Source organism: Merops nubicus, unplaced genomic scaffold, assembly GCF_000691845.1.
Source record: "Merops nubicus isolate BGI_N331 unplaced genomic scaffold, ASM69184v1 scaffold1603, whole genome shotgun sequence".
Taxonomy (NCBI): Eukaryota; Metazoa; Chordata; class Aves; order Coraciiformes; family Meropidae; genus Merops; species Merops nubicus.
In genome coordinates, this window is record NW_008596709.1 from 332 (window position 1) to 18360 (window position 18029).

At 37.5% G+C, this 18029-nt stretch overlaps 1 protein-coding gene across 5 annotated transcripts in view; it reads left to right on the forward strand.

Annotated features, from left to right (window-relative positions):
* Nucleotides 1–2894: 2894 nt before the first annotated feature.
* Nucleotides 2895–18029, forward strand: part of LOC103769261 (pumilio homolog 2) — a 45146-nt gene continuing 30011 nt past the window's right edge. For 2 of the 5 annotated variants that reach the window (XM_008936441.1, XM_008936443.1), the window contains exons 1-8: nucleotides 2895–2963; nucleotides 8753–8858; nucleotides 9138–9325; nucleotides 9960–10132; nucleotides 13365–13635; nucleotides 13903–13996; nucleotides 15919–16044; nucleotides 17160–17299. In XM_008936441.1, coding sequence (XP_008934689.1) covers nucleotides 2913–2963; nucleotides 8753–8858; nucleotides 9138–9325; nucleotides 9960–10132; nucleotides 13365–13635; nucleotides 13903–13996; nucleotides 15919–16044; nucleotides 17160–17299 — 1149 coding nt within the window. In that variant the 5' untranslated portion in view covers nucleotides 2895–2912. Of the gene's footprint in view, nucleotides 2964–8734; nucleotides 8859–9137; nucleotides 9326–9959; nucleotides 10133–13364; nucleotides 13636–13902; nucleotides 13997–15918; nucleotides 16045–17159; nucleotides 17300–18029 lie in introns of all 5 variants that reach the window. The other 3 variants (XM_008936444.1, XM_008936445.1, XM_008936442.1) reach the window with 2 other exon arrangements.

The window sequence follows — 18029 nt, forward strand, 5'->3', positions numbered from 1 at the left end:
CAACTAATCCCAAAAGCAGGTAGGTGGTAAATGGAGAAAGAGGAATCTTCAAAGTGGGAGGGAAGGAGGAACAAGAAAAAAAGATGTAATCAACCTAAACCAGGAAAAATTGTGAATGCTGAGCAGTATGCTTCATAGGCCTCTTTGATTTATGAATTATTCCACATGGCACAGAATGAATGAAAACAGAGAATTTTAGTGTTCTGGATCTGAGGTGTGTATTAAGAAAAGTTTATTTCTGGAGTATGTGAATTAGGTGAATGTTGGCATTGAATTAGAGAAAATAAAACTTCCTGGTAATACAGATGGTTGCAACCAAAGGCTCTCCTTCGGGCAGAGGGCACGCCGTTACATGTAGTGCATCTGGCTTGCTTGTCATCCTGGATGTTTTCTTCTGTTGTTGTAGTGACAGGGCAACCACTGCTGAGCTGAGCTGCTCGAGATGATATTAGTGCTGCCTGTGTTTTCTGCAGTCTGTAAACTGATCTCTGAAACATCTATTAGTGATATGGGGCAGGATTTTGCAGGCTGCTCTTCTGGGTGGAAACAGAAATGGAGACCCTCATTGCCACAGTAAAAGGGCTATATTATTTCTCTTGCTGCTCGTAGCAATAGATAGCACTAACTTAAATTTCATGGTTTTAAGAAAGGGGCCAGTGAGCAAAACCATTCAGTATACTAAGGACTATTTACTGTTTCAGAAAACTTCAGTTTCTTGGAGTTGGCTCTGATGCTTAGGAAGAAAAAGGAGTTGGCTCTGTTATTACCTGGATTCTTGCATTGTCTTTTCTTAGAGACTGGAAGTGCATGTGGCTGTGTTTTTGAAATTTGCCAAACTGTGAAGAGTAAGCATTTGGTATTGGATCCAGACCCAAAAAAATCCCCAAAACAAACAAAAAACCGCAGACATCCCCCTCCCCCAAACAAACAAACAAGAAAACCCAAGCAAAATCACTACCAAAGATTTAAAAAAGGAAACTAAAAGCAACACAAACAAAACCTCCCAACCAAACATTTAAAAAAAAACCCTATAGCAACAGCAAAAAAACCCACAAACCCCCACCTCCCCAAAAAAACCCAAACAACCCAACCAACCAAAAAAAAAAACCACTGCAAAATTTCTCAGTCTTTCAGGTTTGTTTGGTTTTTATCTAACATCGATTTGGGTAGTATTTATGATAAATATTGTTTGCCAAACTTTAGCTACAAATTTTGTTTGGAGATCCTGTTAGATCAAAACCACCTGTTGAGGCCTAATTTACTATTTGATTGTAATTGAAACTGAAGTGCATGGCTTCAGCATGGGCAGTGGCTTATGGCAAGATAACACTGAGCCATCTGTGGAAGAAATACTGGTTTCAGAAATTGAAATAAAGGTTTGAAGACTTCTGAATTTCGATTTTCCAGTTTTTCTTCATAAATTATTCCTCTTCTACAATTAACTTTTCTATGTACGTGCACATAGATTTGATTATCATATTTGAGCTGATTTAAAAAGGCTTCTTTCACAGAAATTGTAAATAATTTTGAAATTCATTTGAAAAGTCTTTAGCTTTTTGAAGGAAACATGAAAGTCTGCTTTCAGTTTTTAAAAGAATTAAGTAATTTAGTTTGATTTTAATGTCGGCAACACTGGAAATAAAAAGGGCAAGGAGCTGATTCACCCCCCTCCCTGTAATTCATTGTGAAACTAAATTTGCTTTTCAGTAGCTCACTGCAGTTGTTGGGAATTGGTTTCATAATCTACCATAAATAAAATATTTTTCTTTCTAAGGAAATATTTTTTTATCTGTGAAATTTCTTCCTCAAAATTAAGGACACTCAGTGCCAGCAGTTAAATGGTTTATAATTATTATAGGACAATAATTACATTTGGAGAGTAGAATTTTGAGAATACAGTATCTGTTAACAGGTAATTAACACTTTTTCAATGCTAAGGAGGAATTGGAGAGGTTGCTTGTGCCAGACTATTAATAGCGCAAGACTCTTTCTTTGCTTAGGATTTGAGTATACTTGAGTATTTTTTGAAAAGTGATCTTTGGTTTATTTGTTGATAACTAGGTGAAATTAACTCATCGGGAAAGACTGGTATTGCAAGGGAAACTTTACTTTTACTTTGAACATGAATAACTTTACCACTTTACCATGTTGCATCTCACTGTTGTGAAAGAAGGGAAGAAACAACTCTGAATTTCCCTTTTTTATTTTTTTATTTTTTTTCTAAGCTTTTCATGGCTTTGAAAATTCTTTGTGGAAACCATTTTCTCAGGCAAAAATGCTCCCAGTGCGTCGTGCCTGCCTGCCATGGAAAACCAGGTGGTTTGTTGGAACAGCAACTCTGGCTTTAATAATACACCTTTCACATTTCCCACAAACCAACCAAGGCAGCAGGCGAGGAAGGAAGAGTGCAGTTTCCTGGGAGAAGTCAGGAGAAGCACAGTTTGTGTCTAGGTTTTAAAAGCAACACATTGCTGGTAGCTTCTGTGACCTGCCTTGGGAGCTTTTTCTTTGCTGTTAAGTGTCATCAGTAACAGTGTGTGTAGCAGCTCGTCTCCTTTCCAAAGGATCTTGTACAGCCAAGTACTGAATTTCAGGGTTGTTTTTTTTTTTTTGTAATCTGGGTTGTTGTGTCCACAGTGGGTGATATCCATCCAGATATAGAAAGATGGGAATTTTTAAGTCTCAGAATTTCTTCCATGTCATTATATTAGCATGGTTCATTAAACTGGTCACTCACTGTATCTGTACACAAAATATAAACTCATGTTCAGCCTAGACTGAGTAGCAAATTTTGTGAGTGCTTTCAATCATCAGAAATCTTGTGGAGCATAACAAACTCAGCTTTTGAAAATATATGTGGCTGACAGATTGCTCTTTTGTTTTCCCCCCTGCAGGTCCGATCTGTGGATGAGATGAATCATGAGTTTCAGGCTCTTGCCCTAGAATCTCGGGGAATGGGAGAGGTAAATATTTGGGACTGAAAATACACTTGATCATTTGGAAATGTTGATACAATTTCAGAAGTCTAAAATAATATGGTTAAAGCACACAGCTTCTCTTAATACCAAATTGTTTTTTTCAGGCATCTGAAGGTTTCTCTTCCAAGGTGAAGATAAACTAAGTACTTTGCAGGAACTCTGGGATAGGTGTTGACTTCTACTGTGTTACTTTGTCAGTCTTACTAAATGACTGATGCTCTTGGGGAAGTGACAGGGTAATTTGTGTGAAAGCTTGTGCAGTTTCAATTAAAGGAGGTGTGTTTTCAGTGTCATGGTACTTAAGCTAGTGAAATGATTGTTTACTACCTCTGGGAAGCCAAGGAGGCTGGGATCTGACAAAGGTTTGGGTCCAGAGAAAGTGGGATACTGTAGCAGAAATGTGCAGTAACTTATTCTTAACTTATAATTATTCTTTAAAAGATTATTTTAACCAGAGTGAAGAGTGCTATTATATAATTTAGCTAGAGGGAAGAAGGACTTCTAAAAATTGTTTCAGATTGTTTAATTTTTTTTAAGTCAGTGTACTTGGGGTGTGTGTGTGTGTTAAGGTCACGGAGGATGATGTAGCTCCTTCAAAAACACTTCTCTCAACTGTTAAGAAAGTAATCACCATGCATGAGGGTTACTTGCCCTAACAGGACATGATAATGAAGTAAGCTCACATTGGACTGAGATTTCAAATATTCTTTTGTCTTGCTGGATATTTACCTAATTCAGTTAATAATTGAACCAGTGACCGTATTTCAGCTTAACTTTCTTAAATTGATATTAGGACTGTAATGTCTGTGGAAAGCATGATTTACTGATGAAAAACAAATGGCATGTTGTAGTTGCTGAATGTTTCTGGGTTGAGACATGGCTATTCTTACTATTTTTTTTTTTTTTAACTTTGATGAAGCATTTAACTAATCAGTTGGATTTTCAGCAATTTCTGCTTCATCCAGAGTTCCATGTTGACTTGTTTGAACCATCTCCCATTTGAAAAGGCAATAATAGATGAAGCTGTGTTCTTGCAAACAGGCTCTTAAAGCTTTAGAAGGGTAAAGATCTTAGTAAGGTTCCATCAGTGTGATAGAGTGGATGGGTAAAATTCATATTGATGTTTGTTCTTTTGCCACCCACAAAGTACTCTGAGAGATTGAAAGCAGTGCAAGTGAAGGATGGCACAAATGCCTGGGAATTAAATGGAGATACATATGAATGCTCATACAGATCATCCTTTCAGGAAGGATTAGATAGATTTAGGATTTTGTTTGGTTTCATGATATTATGTGAATCTGTGAAGATGTTAAAGAAACAAACAAAGCACAACTGGAAAACCACACAGACAAAAAGGCAGTTCTGGTAGGGTTGTATAGCATCAGAAATCAATGCTGTGTTGTGACCCTGCACTTACTAGCTTATCATGTCTTTCATTTCAATGGTATCTTCCAGGTATTTTGAGGTAATAACAGGATTATTAGGATCACTTAGCTAGCTTGACTTACTCAGTAATTTTCTTAATGTATTCTACAACAATAAAGTAGTTCTGGAATAGATTCCATTACTTTTTTAACGTTATTTTGGATTATAACCTTCCAAAATATTAAAGGAAATGTAATTGTAAATGCACTTGTAAGCTGGAATTGGTAGTTGTATGGTCTTAACGTGCTGCCCCTTCTCTGCTTTGGAAGGTGTGAAAGGTCGTCTCAAGCTGATCTGCTTCTAGCTATTGGAAAGTTGTTCTGTTCCTCATTTTCTCTGTCTGGATAGATTTTTCTCTGAAATTAATTTCTTTTTCATAGATTTTATTTTTCCCCCTGTTTCTGACTGGGAATCAGTACTTGGCATTAGGAGCCTGTTAGGTCTTGTCACATCATTGCTAAATCAAGACTATTAATCCTCAAGCAAGTACTACTTCCCATGCACTCATGTAAAGGAATACAGTATGAGATCTGTTGTCATTGTACCATAACCCATTTTGGAAATAGTACCTGCTGGGAATCCTCCTGTAAAGCTGTCCATCCAAGCTGCATTCGGATGGAGCCTGGTGTCAGTCAGTGTCAGCCATAGGACAGCACAACATCAGCCAGACCTGTGGCTTTCCTGATCTCTTTCTCTTGCAGTTTTCTAATTTATTCTGCAGAGAAACAGACTAGAGTTCTGTTAGCAAGAGAGCTGCTGTATTGCAGGTGTCTTTCTCTAAATGTCTCCTAAAATTTTAGCTGTTGGAATGGTTAAACGCCGATGATGCTACTGGCTCTGGCTTCCTAAAGCTGTCGTGACCCTTAAGGTCCTGACAATATTCTGCAGAAGTGCTGACACGTGATGCTATTTCTTTTCTCTAGGCTTGCTGGTTTCTCAGGTTTGCTGATTTGGGGCCACCACTGTGGGCTTCAGAACCTTTAATGTGACCTAATACAGGCATACATAAAATTAATGGCCAAACAGAATATGTAAAACAAAATCTTTCTGATAATGTCTGTTCTTACAGAAACTTACAAGGCCAGAGCGCACACAGCTTTCATTCTGGGGACACTGTATCCATTTTGGGGTCAAAACTTTTTTCAGAGAAATTGTAGAAGCTTGTAGGAATTCCCCTGTAGGAATAAATTCTGATCTTAAAAAGAAATAAAAAAACAATAAAAGAATCCTTAGTTCAAGAGCCAGTAATTGAGACTGTGCTGTTACTTATCAGGGAGCTGGTTAAGAGGCAGCTTTAGCATAAATGGTTATTATCTATGCATAGAAAAGGGCTTTGTTCCTCTGGCAGAGACATAACAGGATCAGTGCTGATACTGAGAAAGACACTTTTTAGTGTACTGTTGGAAGAGCTTAATAAGAGATATGACAATCTTTTCCATTATTTTGAGTTGGGATTGGATATATCTCTGAAGTTTCTTTTTTATTGGATTAAACACAGGAAATACTGAGCAAAATGCACATTATCAAAGGGTGAAGCACAATGGGTTTAGCTACTTGTATGTATTTGTGATGACCTCTTGATGAAGTCTTTTTCAGTAGGACTAATTAACTGTGGGTTTTTATTTTTTCTTGTCTGTTGAAGAGGAGCACACTTGTTCAGTTTTTCTCAGAAGTGCTCTGTTTTGTTTTGTTTTTTTAATTCCACAATGAAATAGTTGACAGCTGCCAGGGCTGCTCATTTATATGAAAAGCCAGTAGCTAAAATATCCCTTCAAAAAAGAGCATAGTGTATGTCATATCTGTCACCTGTCAAAAATAAACAATAAATATAAATTACTGGCCCTCAAGGAGGTGTAAAATTGTAAACTTGAAAAGAAATCTTAAATATTTGTGGGACTTCTTTGTTGTGTGGAAATTTTTTTTTGTACAAACCTGTTGGATATTTGAGTAGGATGCAGTTTAAACTGAACCTTTTGAGATAGAGATGATGTGTTATGTTTTCTGTTGAAGATATTCTATATTCTTTGTGTACCAGAGTATATGAAGATGGCAAGCATTTGAACATATCTGTTTGGAATTTGAGGGTATGTAGTTAAACACAAAAAAACCAAAACAAACAAAACAAACAAACAAACAAAAACAGAAAACAAAGACCCGCAAACAAACAAACCCAAAACAAACAAAACCCCACAACCAACAACAAAATCCCCTCAGAGCAACCTGTACTTTCACAGTGAGGATTATTGCTGCTTTGTACCTGTGGAGAGGTTTTTTATTTCCTCTCATAGAAATGCTTCAAATGAGTTTCAGAGTCAAACCCAGTATTGCAGTGTGTTCTGCTCTAATTTAGCTTATTGTTGATAAGATTGTATTGTCTGAACACCTGTCTGATACTGGAATTTACTCATTTCAGGGTAAGTGTGCTTCAAGGTATTGCTCATTTTATGACATGCAGGACACTAGTATTACTTGATCTGTATTATTCTGACAAGGTTGTGTGAGGTTGTGACACCTTCACTTTGTATTTCTTCTAGCTCAACTGGACCCAAACTTGAATTATCTTAGGCTGCATTTAAAACAATGTGATATTCTTTCTCAAAACCAAGGCTTCACAGATATCATGAAATGCTTGCTTTCTCTTCTACTGCTATCCTAAAGAGAAGTAGCATCACAGATTTGCAATATAAAGCTAAAAAGGATGAGTAGATTGCACAGGCTGAACTGAAATATATGATCTTTTGCTGTAGTTGTACCAGAATAGCAAGATTCCATTAATCTATTTCTCTGCCCTCTGATGGCTAACTTCATCCCTTAAATTCAGGGTAAACTTAACATTCAAGATGCTCCCTTAGTATGCCAGGTTGTTTGGGTTGTTTATATGTATGTGATAAGTATATGGGCGGTGGTTCTCCCGTGCATTGAGAACATGGGCATCTCTTTCAGGGCAGGTCATAACAGTACAGCACTCTTGCAAGCATAAGGCTCACCTCTAGTTCAGCAGAGCTTTGGCTGTTTGATCATCTTCCACCCTGAGTCCTTCTGTGTTTATGAATTTGTGTAAGGAACCCAGGGATTTCGGCAAGTTAGTGAAAATACTTGTTTTTGTAAGAGGTGTGGGCAGCACAGGAAAAAGGGACAATCTGCAACCCCCAGGTTACTCCAGAGGAGCTCTTGTTGCCTCTGCTACAGTGTTAATATTGTGGGCTGTTAATTGCAACCTCATCTCCTCTTTAAGCTGTTTTCACAAGCTCTTTCAATGATACATTAAGAAATACCTAAAAAAAAAAAAAAAACAAAAAACCCACAACCCAACCGTCTTGTTAGTTTCCTCAAGGCTCAAACTAAGCACATGTGGGGTTGAGAAGATTTTTTTTAGTTTTTTTTATCTGATAGCTTTTTTTATAAATTCACAAAATTTTTAATTGAATATTACATTTTGCAAAATGATGCATTATGATGCTGTCTTCAGTTGATGAACCTTGTGAAGTATGTTATAGTCTGAGAGTACAGGGGTTTCATTACATATTCAAGGGAGAATGTCGTGCAGATTTTGGCTGTTGTGCTGCTACTGATGGTGAAACTTAGACAAATAGAGATGATTTAGATGAGTTGGGTGAAAGTTAGACAAAGTAGTAAAATGAAAGCAAAAAGAGTGCTGACATTTGGGTTGTTTTTGTTGGTGCATTGCTTCTGTCATGTTGCACTAAGTCTTCTGTCCTCAAAGATGGCACAAGAAGTGATACTGGTCTAACCTGAAGTAGTGACCAAAAAACCAAATCATACAGCTAAATGAAATCATTGGTATGAGGAATTCACATTTGAATGTCAGAGTTATAGCCAGCAGATTGTGGTGATCCTAAAAGGTCTGACTTACCAGGATCTGTGTTAGTCACTCTCTAAAATTTGGAAGATGCTGCATTTCTAAGTGAACAGAACTCTACAGTGAACTGCTGCTGTTTCTGGTTATCATGATAACATTAAAGGCCAGGTGGAGAGAAGGCAGTGTTAGTTAAAGTTCCTGAGAGGACTGACTTGGTTTAACACAGGGATTCATTTGATGAGATTTTCTTGCCTCTATTTCTGTATCCTAGATCTCATAACTTCAGAATCTCAGTCTTGTTGAGGGCATTTGAGCAATTTCTTTATACAGCAGCAGCTTCAGTAACAGCATAACTGTTAAGTGTTTATGGTTACTCCTTGGCAGTGCGTGCTTCCTTATGTAAAGCTGACTTTGGTGTCTGAAATGAATTATTTGAATTCTCTAAATAGCATTGCCTCTTTTTTTTTCTTTCTTTTTTTTCAGATTTGTAAGTGTATTTTAAATAAAATAGTTTTGTCTTTTGGAACAGCTTTTACCTGCCAAAAAGTTTTGGGAACCTGATGATTCAGCAAAAGATGGACAAAAAGGGATATTCCTTGGTGATGAGTGGAGAGAGACTGCATGGGGAACTCCTCGTAAGTGAACGAGAGAGAGATATGTCTGTATCTCCATGTATAAATCAGTCATGTTCACTAAACATAAATGAATATTATACATTTTTAATTTTAAATTTGATTTTTCTTTTATTTTAATTGTGAAAACATATACTGGACTGGTGATTGTGTGCCAATAAAACTTTTGAAACTGAGATTTGGAATTCATATTTATTAATTCTTTAATATTGCCTCTAATGAAATGCAAAACCATTACAAGTTGTATTTAATTTTTTTTTCTTTTTTTTTTTTTTTTAACAGACCATTCTATGTCCCAACCTATTATGGTACAGAGAAAGCCTGGACAGGGTTTTCATGGAAACAGTGAAGTAAATGCTGTGTTGTCTCCACGATCAGAAAGTGGTGGCCTTGGAGTGAGCATGGTAGAATATGTGTTAAGTTCCTCTCCAGCTGATAAATTGGATTCCCGGTTTAGGAAAGGAGCTTTTGTAAGTAATGCGGTGTGTTAAGCTTGCCTAGTTTCCTACTGTGCTCTTACTGTCTGATGTGGTTGTATTTTCTACTCTATTTCTCCATTTTTCTTTCTTAAATCTTTTTAGAAGAGGAGGTGTGTCGTTGCTATCTGTCTGTCTTCCTTGGCTGGAGGGGGCAGAAGAGGGAATTGTTTTGGGAATTTTGACTAAATAGCTGTCTTAAAGTACTTTCCTAACACCTTTAAATGAAAGTAGGAAAAAAGATTGCAAATAGTTTAATTTAAAATGTGTGGTGAGCTTTTTCTACTTCTTCCTATTCTGTTTTCATACGGGTTTCTTTCCTGCAAGATGTTTTAATAGTAAAAAGTAAACTTATCTGATTTGAAGTGTTACTGCTTTAACAGCACGGCTATAGTTAAGGTTGAGTTAGCTCTTCCATTATAAATCTTGGCATTCCTTTTCACATTTTGGCAGTTATTAATTGCATGTGGTTGAAACTTGGTGACCAAGTTACCCACCAAATGCAATTTCATTGAAAACAAACTGTTTGTATTGTTTACGTGCACTGTAGTGTAGAATTAGGTCACCTTGTGGTGCTCCTATTGTGTTCTGTTCAATATTCAGAATCAAACAGATTCTTTTTCCTCAGGGCACTAGAGATGCTGAAACAGATGGACCTGAGAAAGGAGATCAGAAAGGCAAGGCTTCTCCATTTGAGGAGGACAAAAACAGAGATCTTAAACAAGGAGATGATGAGGATGTTACTAAAATAAATGGCAGAGGTTTGCCAAATGGAATGGATGCCGATTGCAAAGATTTTAAGTAAGCTTTTAACTGTTTCTCAAGAAGACAAGCATGTCTCTTAAGGGCATTATTACAGTTCTGGTTTGTGTGTCAGCTTTAAACATTACCCAGCTGCAGACTGATTCTTCCTCCCTCACGTCCTCCCTTTCCCACTGTGCCACGTTTCGTAGGATGTCATTAATGTGTGTGTCACTTCTCATGAGACAAACTCATCTGAATATAGTAATTCTTCGAAGTAAATGCGTACCTTCAAAATGTGCTGAATTAGAGGGATGAAAACTTTAACCCTTTTAATTTCAAACTAAATTATTTTTTCTCTGCTTCTTTTTAATACTCTATAACTTTTACGTCTGATTGTTGTTGTAGAGAGTAGTCCTATGGAATTTTAGTTTTCCTTCTGATTTTGCGAGTCGATACCACAGCCTAACACATTATTTCCCCACAAAAGTCTATATAGAGACTATTTGACTAAGGAGAAACAATGTATTTCCCTATTCACATAGTAAAATGTCCCCTATTCACAGTAGAGAGTGGTGGTCTGGTTTGGTTGGTTTATTTGTTTTTTAGGGGAAAAAAATTGCACCAAGCTCAAGCTTTTGAACTATGAACTCCTGTGTGACAGCACAGCCACCCTGTTTTTTCTTAATACCAATCTGCTTTTTAAATTGGATATTTTTAAAAAGACTAATCTTTGTTTTTAAATGACTGTGATGCATTTGTAACTGTCATACAGAAGAACTGACAAGATCAGAAAACTAGTGTGCTGGTTGTAATTTAATGTGATGAACATGACAGAATACTTGTGGTTTAATTAGTTCATAACTGAACAAGTATATTGAAGTGCATGTTTGAATCCCATATGTATTTCCTATCCTTAAAAAAAAATGTGTTTACCTGAGGCTAAGGAGGAATTCCTCCAGTCAAGGCATATTATTGAAGAAATTACAGTATCAAGCATACTGAAGAGCTCAAATTAGCTCCTTTTGGATGCATGCTGCAATATGCACAATAAAGTTACCTTCAATATTCTGTGTAGAAAATGCAGAATAAATTTTATCCCACTTTTTTTTTACCAATTTTGAAATAGTTGCTTGCAAAATGCCTTTTGTATTATTTAAAGAGAGAAATTTTTAAAAAAATTATGCAAGTGCAAAAAAGCATCCAAAGCCAGTAAACCTCTCAAAAAATAAGTAAGGCCATCTAATTTATATAGGCTGTATAAAGGGGTGGTATAAAGCCCTCCAAACAGAGGTTTATAATTGAAGTATTGACACAACTTTAACTATAGCAACAGAACAGCACTAATATAAGGAGCAACCTATGTTAGGTAAACATAAGTATTAACAGAAAACTTTGTCCTGTCCTCTTCCTTGTATTTTTATTGTACTTACAGCTTTTTTTAAACTAAAATGTGTACTGAAATAACTGCCTTTTCTCCCTTTTGTTCTTCATTTTGTTGATACTGCATGTCACTTGAGAAGAATAAGGAACATTAAATGGCTTTATGCTGAAGCGTTGAGCAAGATGTAGTTGCTAGCTGGGATGCTTAGATGGTAGCTAGCATGTTAGAAATGACCATAAGGTTGGTGGTTGGAATAAAACAAATATAGTGTAACTGTTTTATATTTGAAGTACTTTGTTAAAGTAATAGATACACGGTACTGTTGAATAAATTCACTGAACAGCTGCTTTCTAGCTATACAGTCTGTAGAATTGGTATCAACACATACATAAGTACTAGCAGATTTCTTTGCATTAATCTTCTGCTCAACAGAGATAGTTCAGCTTTGGAGCCCTGAAGAGGGAGGAGAACAGGTAGTAGTACTAAGGCTGTGTCCCTGTCCTAGAATTTGCAGTGTACCATACTGGTCTGGCAGTGTACTGCTGGACTAAGTGTAGTTTCATCCTACAAGAGGGCATTTGGTATTTGAGCACAGTTTACACAAATAAAGCAAGTTTAACTGGAAATTGAATGTTTCCTGAGAAATAATGTATAATTATTGAGTTCTGCCAACACTACAATGCTGTTAAGGGATCATAGGTTCTCACCCAGCTCCTTCCTAGTAGCTGACTTTGTTTATCCTACCAATTTTTACTGGCAAAAATCTGTGACACAGAAGGTGAGGTACCAGTCCTAATTAAGGTACCCTAAATGAAACAGAATGCAGGATGGGGAATCTGTTTAGGATGGGAACCTGTTGACATCTCACTTAAGGTGTTTTCCTGTAAGTGTTTGTAAGCACATAGAAATTCCCCTGTAGTCAGTGAGGAGGTAATCAATGCAGGCAGTGGAGGTGAGAGAACAATTCTGCTTGTACCCTGAAGCAGACACCTAGTGACAGGTCAGCTGAGTTGCTGCCTAGGCTCTGTCGATGGCTTTGACTACATTTTCATCCCCTGCACGGATGTGGAAGTGTAGCTGTCTCCATCTCAGCAGCCCTTCATGTTTGGAGAATGAACTTCCAGGTGTTTGGCACAGTGCAGGATTTCCAGCTCCATATCACTCTCTTATTGTCCCAGAAACCAAACACCTCTGTTTTGCTCCATCCTGAAGATAATCTTCTGCAAAAGCAGGCTGTATTTATTTTTAGGGATACCAAGATGGAATCGAAGGGTTTATATCAGGAATGCTTTTTTTCTCTCCATGGCTTGTCACCTGGTGTAGTGTAGTCTATTAAATGGGTTGTGTAGAAAATGAAATATTTCAATCAAATTCTAAACGAGGCAGTTGCGAGTCCATTTTACGTAATTTTGAGGTGTGGAAGGTACTTGCTGTATTTTGTTTGTCTTTTTCACTTGCAAGTTTTATTGTCTGTTTTTCTCCTTTGGCATGAGAATGCACTTACCTTCCTTTTTCTTCTTACCCCCCCCAATTTCTGTTCAATACATTTTCTAATAACTCCTGTCATTCCCAAGATGCAGTAAAGAGCCATTCCACAAGTTACAGGTGACCAGAGCTCACTCCATTTCACTCAGAACCACCTCAAAGATTAGTTTGTTTTTCTCACTGTGATTTGAAGAGCTGTGTAGTCTTGAAGTTTTCAAAAAATAAAACTATGCTTTGAAATGAAATGTGTCCTTTATCTTGAGCCATCAATGCATGCTGGTTATAATTGTTAAAATCAGTTTGTCACTTCCCTTTTGTAAAATCTCTGAGTTCAGAGATTCTTTTAAAATAGAAACACTGTGCTCTGTCCATGGAGAGCTTTATTTGAGACTGAAGAGTGTGTCTTGCATTTCTCCTGCACAGTCGCACCCCTGGAAGCCGACAAGCCTCCCCAACAGAAGTAGCTGAACGCTTGGGCCCCAATCCCAACGCCACAGAAGGGTTAGGTCCACTTCCCAATCCTGCAGCCCACAAGCCTCTGGTAGAAGAATTTTCAAATCCAGAAAATCAGAATCTAGATGCCATGGAACAAGTTGGTCTTGATTCTCTGCAGTTTGACTATCCTGGCAATCAAGTACAAATGGACTCTTCAGGAGCTACTGTAGGACTTTTTGACTACAGTTCTCAGCAGCAGGTTAGTACTGGACTTGAAGACACTCCAAACTGGTCAATTAAGTTGTGCATTATCCTCTTTGATAATAGAATGCATTTAATTCTGTTTGTCTGTGACTTAGTCAAAGGCAAGTGAATGTGTATTTAATCTACAATAATATTGGTGCATAATTTTGGAATTCAATATCTTATTAGGGTAGATGTTTTTTTAAAACTATTTTTTTGTAAGTAAAACCCAGTATATTACAGCCCTGACTTTTGAAATTCATCTTTTTTTCTTTCCCAATAGCTTTTCCCAAGGACTAATGCTCTGACTGTTCAGCAGTTAACAGCAGCCCAGCAGCAGCAATACGCACTGGCTGCAGCTCAGCAGCCACATATAGGTGAGCTTTTAGTCAGGTACAGCAGGTGTCCCTGCAAAATGTGGGGGTGTGGCTTGGGTATAACCCTTTCAGTTCTACCCACGGGTTTCTGCTTCAAATGGATACTGGTCAATTTGCCCATTTTAGCAGTTTTCCTGAAAACTACTCGGAATGACTGCGTAAGACTGTCCTGTCCTTAGAGAAAGTTTTCTGTTGTGTAAATTTGTGCCTATTTTGAACTGTTGTATACAAAGAAATAAAATTGTTTTTACTCGTATAGCACAGTAGTTGAATTTTGATGGGAGAAAACAGTAAAAAAAGTTTTCTGCTAGAACTATTGATAGAAACACCAGCTTTATTTCCTAAAAGAACAAAAATATGCAATTCTCTTTTTCCATTGCAGTTTAGTATTTTTCATAATCCAGTTAACCATTCTATAGTAACATTTTGAAATCAAACTTCTGTGTTGATTAATCCATTCTTCATTGTTAGTGGCACCTTTTAAACAGATAGCTCTTTCTTCTTGCAGGTACCTTTCCTTGTGGTGGAGTTAATTCTTTAGCAAGCATTTTTTCTTCTGTCCCTTTAAAGTGATTAAATGAATGAATTAAAAGCATATAGCTCTTAGTGTGCTGGCAGCTCAGCAAGGAGGCTGCATTTCAGTGACAGCACTGTCTGCTGCTCTGGGGAACTGTGTGTTTAGGGTGAGGGAGGCTGCAATGCACATGGAACTAATTCCTTAGTTAAGGAAGGGAGCTCCTCAGATTCTGACACTAAGGTTTAAAGGTCCATGCCCTTGTTGTACACCACCACTAGGTTGTTGAGGTGTGTGCATGTCCCCTTCCTCTTAGAGGGGAAAAAGGGCTCTCAGGATCAGGACAAGCAGAAATAGGAAGTAGCTTCTCCAAAGGGATGTGTCTGTGTTCTCCTGCAACATGGTGACTTTAAATTTTTCCCATTGCCTTGTTTAGCTAGATTGTGAGGTCTATTCAGTCAGGGATCAGCAGCCTATAGCTAGGGTTTAAAAGTGGCAGCTCTTTATTGTTGTGTAGCTAATACAGTCTTGGAGCAGGAAGCATGGCAGGTTGATATGTTTGTGAGTCCACAGGTCCTGTCTTCTGCCTGTGTGTGCCTTCTGAACTGCAGAGATGCCCCTACTTCATACAGAGTGCTGAGTGAGCAGTCAGCTGTATTTTGCCCCAGTGAAATGCAGTCTCTTCTGATAGGCATATTAATAGAAATTTAACAAGAAGCCTCCTATGTGGAAGGAGGAACAGAACATAGTTTGATGTGCTCTGCTTGCTGGCCTAGTTGCTGCCTCCGTGCTGGAGAAAGTATGTGACCCTGACTGAGTCTGTTTGATGACAGAGTTTCTTCACTTACCTCCTTCCTTTACAATCCTTGTATCGAATCTGGATTTATGTTTTTTTTGAAGTTAGTGTCTTATAACTGGCTGCTTAAAAGCCAGGTATCTGATTTAAGCTATCTGGTTAGATTTTTTTTCCCTAGTATCAGTGAAAAGAGATTTGTATCTCTAGCAGGTGATTCATTCTATCTGGCTCATTCACTGAAGGCTCTAGATGATCTGTCTGATACAGATTTGGTTAGACTAGTGTAACTTTAGATAGTTAAAGTTGGGCAAAGTAAATTCCACTTCAAATAATCCCTTCTAGAATAAGGGTGGGTACATATATATATGAGACCAATTCCCTTGGAGTCTGTAGATCCAACAAAACAAAGCTGTTAGGCCTTGGGGTTAGTAAGGAAGGACTGGTGAGAAGACACAGAAGTGGTGATTTCTGTAATGGTGTACCTGCTCTTAGAAACTTCCAGAGTACAGGCAGCTCTGATTTTAACAGATATGCTTTGTGATTTGATTGATTTGAATATGGTGATGCTTGCTAAGTATGTTAGCTATAATTAAACTCTGTTTATTACTGTAGCAGGCGTATTCTCAGCAGGCTTGGCTCCAGCTGCTTTTGTGCCAAACCCATACATTATCAGTGCTGCTCCTCCAGGTACTGACCCATACACTGCAGCTGGACTAGCTGCAGCAGCTACCCTAGCAGGTAATTTTCTTTCTGGTGTCTGTCTTGATGATTTTACTGAATTATTTTTTTTTAAAAGCTGAAATCCATCCTCTTTATTCTCTATAAATGTACTTCTAGGAAGGAGGGACTGGCAAGAAAATGAATACTGCCGGTTTAAAAGTTTAACTAGAATGGAAAGGGATTCAGTTGCTGTTATATATGGATTCTGAGTATTTCTTTACACTGGGCTACATGGGAGTTAGGCTTCTTCCATTCTAAAAATGTCTGTCCTTAATCTGTTTTCATCTGACATCACTGGTATTTCCAGAAGGCAAGGTGGCTTTGCCCTTCCTTGTATGTTTTTACTCGATGCATTAATTTTCTAATTCCAGGTTTTCTCATTCCTAGTGGGCATGAGAGTAAAGATGGTCTCCAGCACGCTAAAAGGCCTGGACAAGTAGATATCTCTGGGAGACAACACTGCTGAGTGTTCACCTCCCAGCTAGTGCTGAGACCTGAGCATGATGCTTTGAAAAAAGTCTCCAGTTGGTGGTTTCACAGGAAAGGCAGTAGAAAGAACTAAAATACATGTGTACAGAATGCTTTATATTTGCTGTACAATGAGATAGAAATCTCATTTGTCTACAGATTCTTTTTGAGTAGACTGGAAGAGGTAAGTGTGCCCACTGCAAAGGGTGTGCAGTAGTAGGCAGGGGAGGCAGAGGCAGTAGTTGTGTTTCCGTGTGCTTCCTTTGCTTATAAAGGAGGAATAACAGATGATCAAAGTCTCAGGATATCACTGTCAGGAGGATGAATTCAATTCATTCTGCTATATTCTGAAATGATCTTTTTTTCCAACCGTGGAAACTGATTTGAATGTTCTCTGGTATACAGACTTTGATTAATTTTTTTTTCCTTTGTCTCACCCGAGTCTCACAAGGGTATTTATTCTTTCATGGAGAAGTTATGGTGTGATGTGAATCCTTTAAATTAACCCATTTGTGTTCCTGTCTCATTTTGGCCTGTGTGGGGATTCATTGGTTTTTAGTACTGATTTGTTTTGATTCTCAGAAGATAGATCAATGAGGGATGCTACAAACAATATAAAGAATTATTTTAACTATAGATGGAATAATCGTGTGTTCTGGTTTTAGGTCCTGCTGTGGTTCCACCTCAGTATTATGGTGTTCCGTGGGGGGTGTATCCAGCCAATTTATTTCAGCAGCAAGCTGCAGCAGCAAATACCACAGCAAATCAGCAAGCAGCTTCACAGGCACAGCAGGGACAGCAACCGGTATGTTTTTCATAAAAAGATGTGCATTTAAAGCTTTACTTTAACATTTTCAACATAAAAGATGAGCTTCTAGAAATTTTTACATAGTTGAGATGTTAGTGTTCTGTCAAATAATAAATGAATACTAAAAATTCTCAATTTCTTTACATTGTCTAATGATTGTCTAAAGACTATCATTGTCTTTACAAATTCCCTTATTGCATACTAAATATTCATCTTATTTCACAGTCCAAATTTTTAACATCAAACACATTAAAATTAGTTCCTTTAGCTCAGGTTAATGTGCTGTTATGTTTGTGTCTAGTTAATGCAGCCTGTACGGTTATTCAAATATTAATGTACAGCTAAAAACTAACCTAAAAAGCCAGTGCAAGGGGATGAAAAGAGATGCTGTAGTAATTCTATGAGGATATTTTCTTTTAAGCTTGGGAAAAAAATGAACTGCGTTTTTATTAATTAGCTGAAAAAGGGGATATTACACATTTTTCTGTCTCTTTAAAAATCGGAGAAATGTTATCAGTAGTTTCTTTGCTTCATGGGGAAGAGAGATTGCCCTACATATTCTTCTGTGACAGAATAATTGTTAACAGTATCACCATGTGCCATATGTTGGTTTTGCCTTAGTAAATCAAGAGTATGCAATTGTTAAAACAACTTGTTGAAATTTCCATTTCTTTAAGTAACTTACAAAACTTGCTGATTTTCTGTTTTTACTCTGGACACCTCAAAA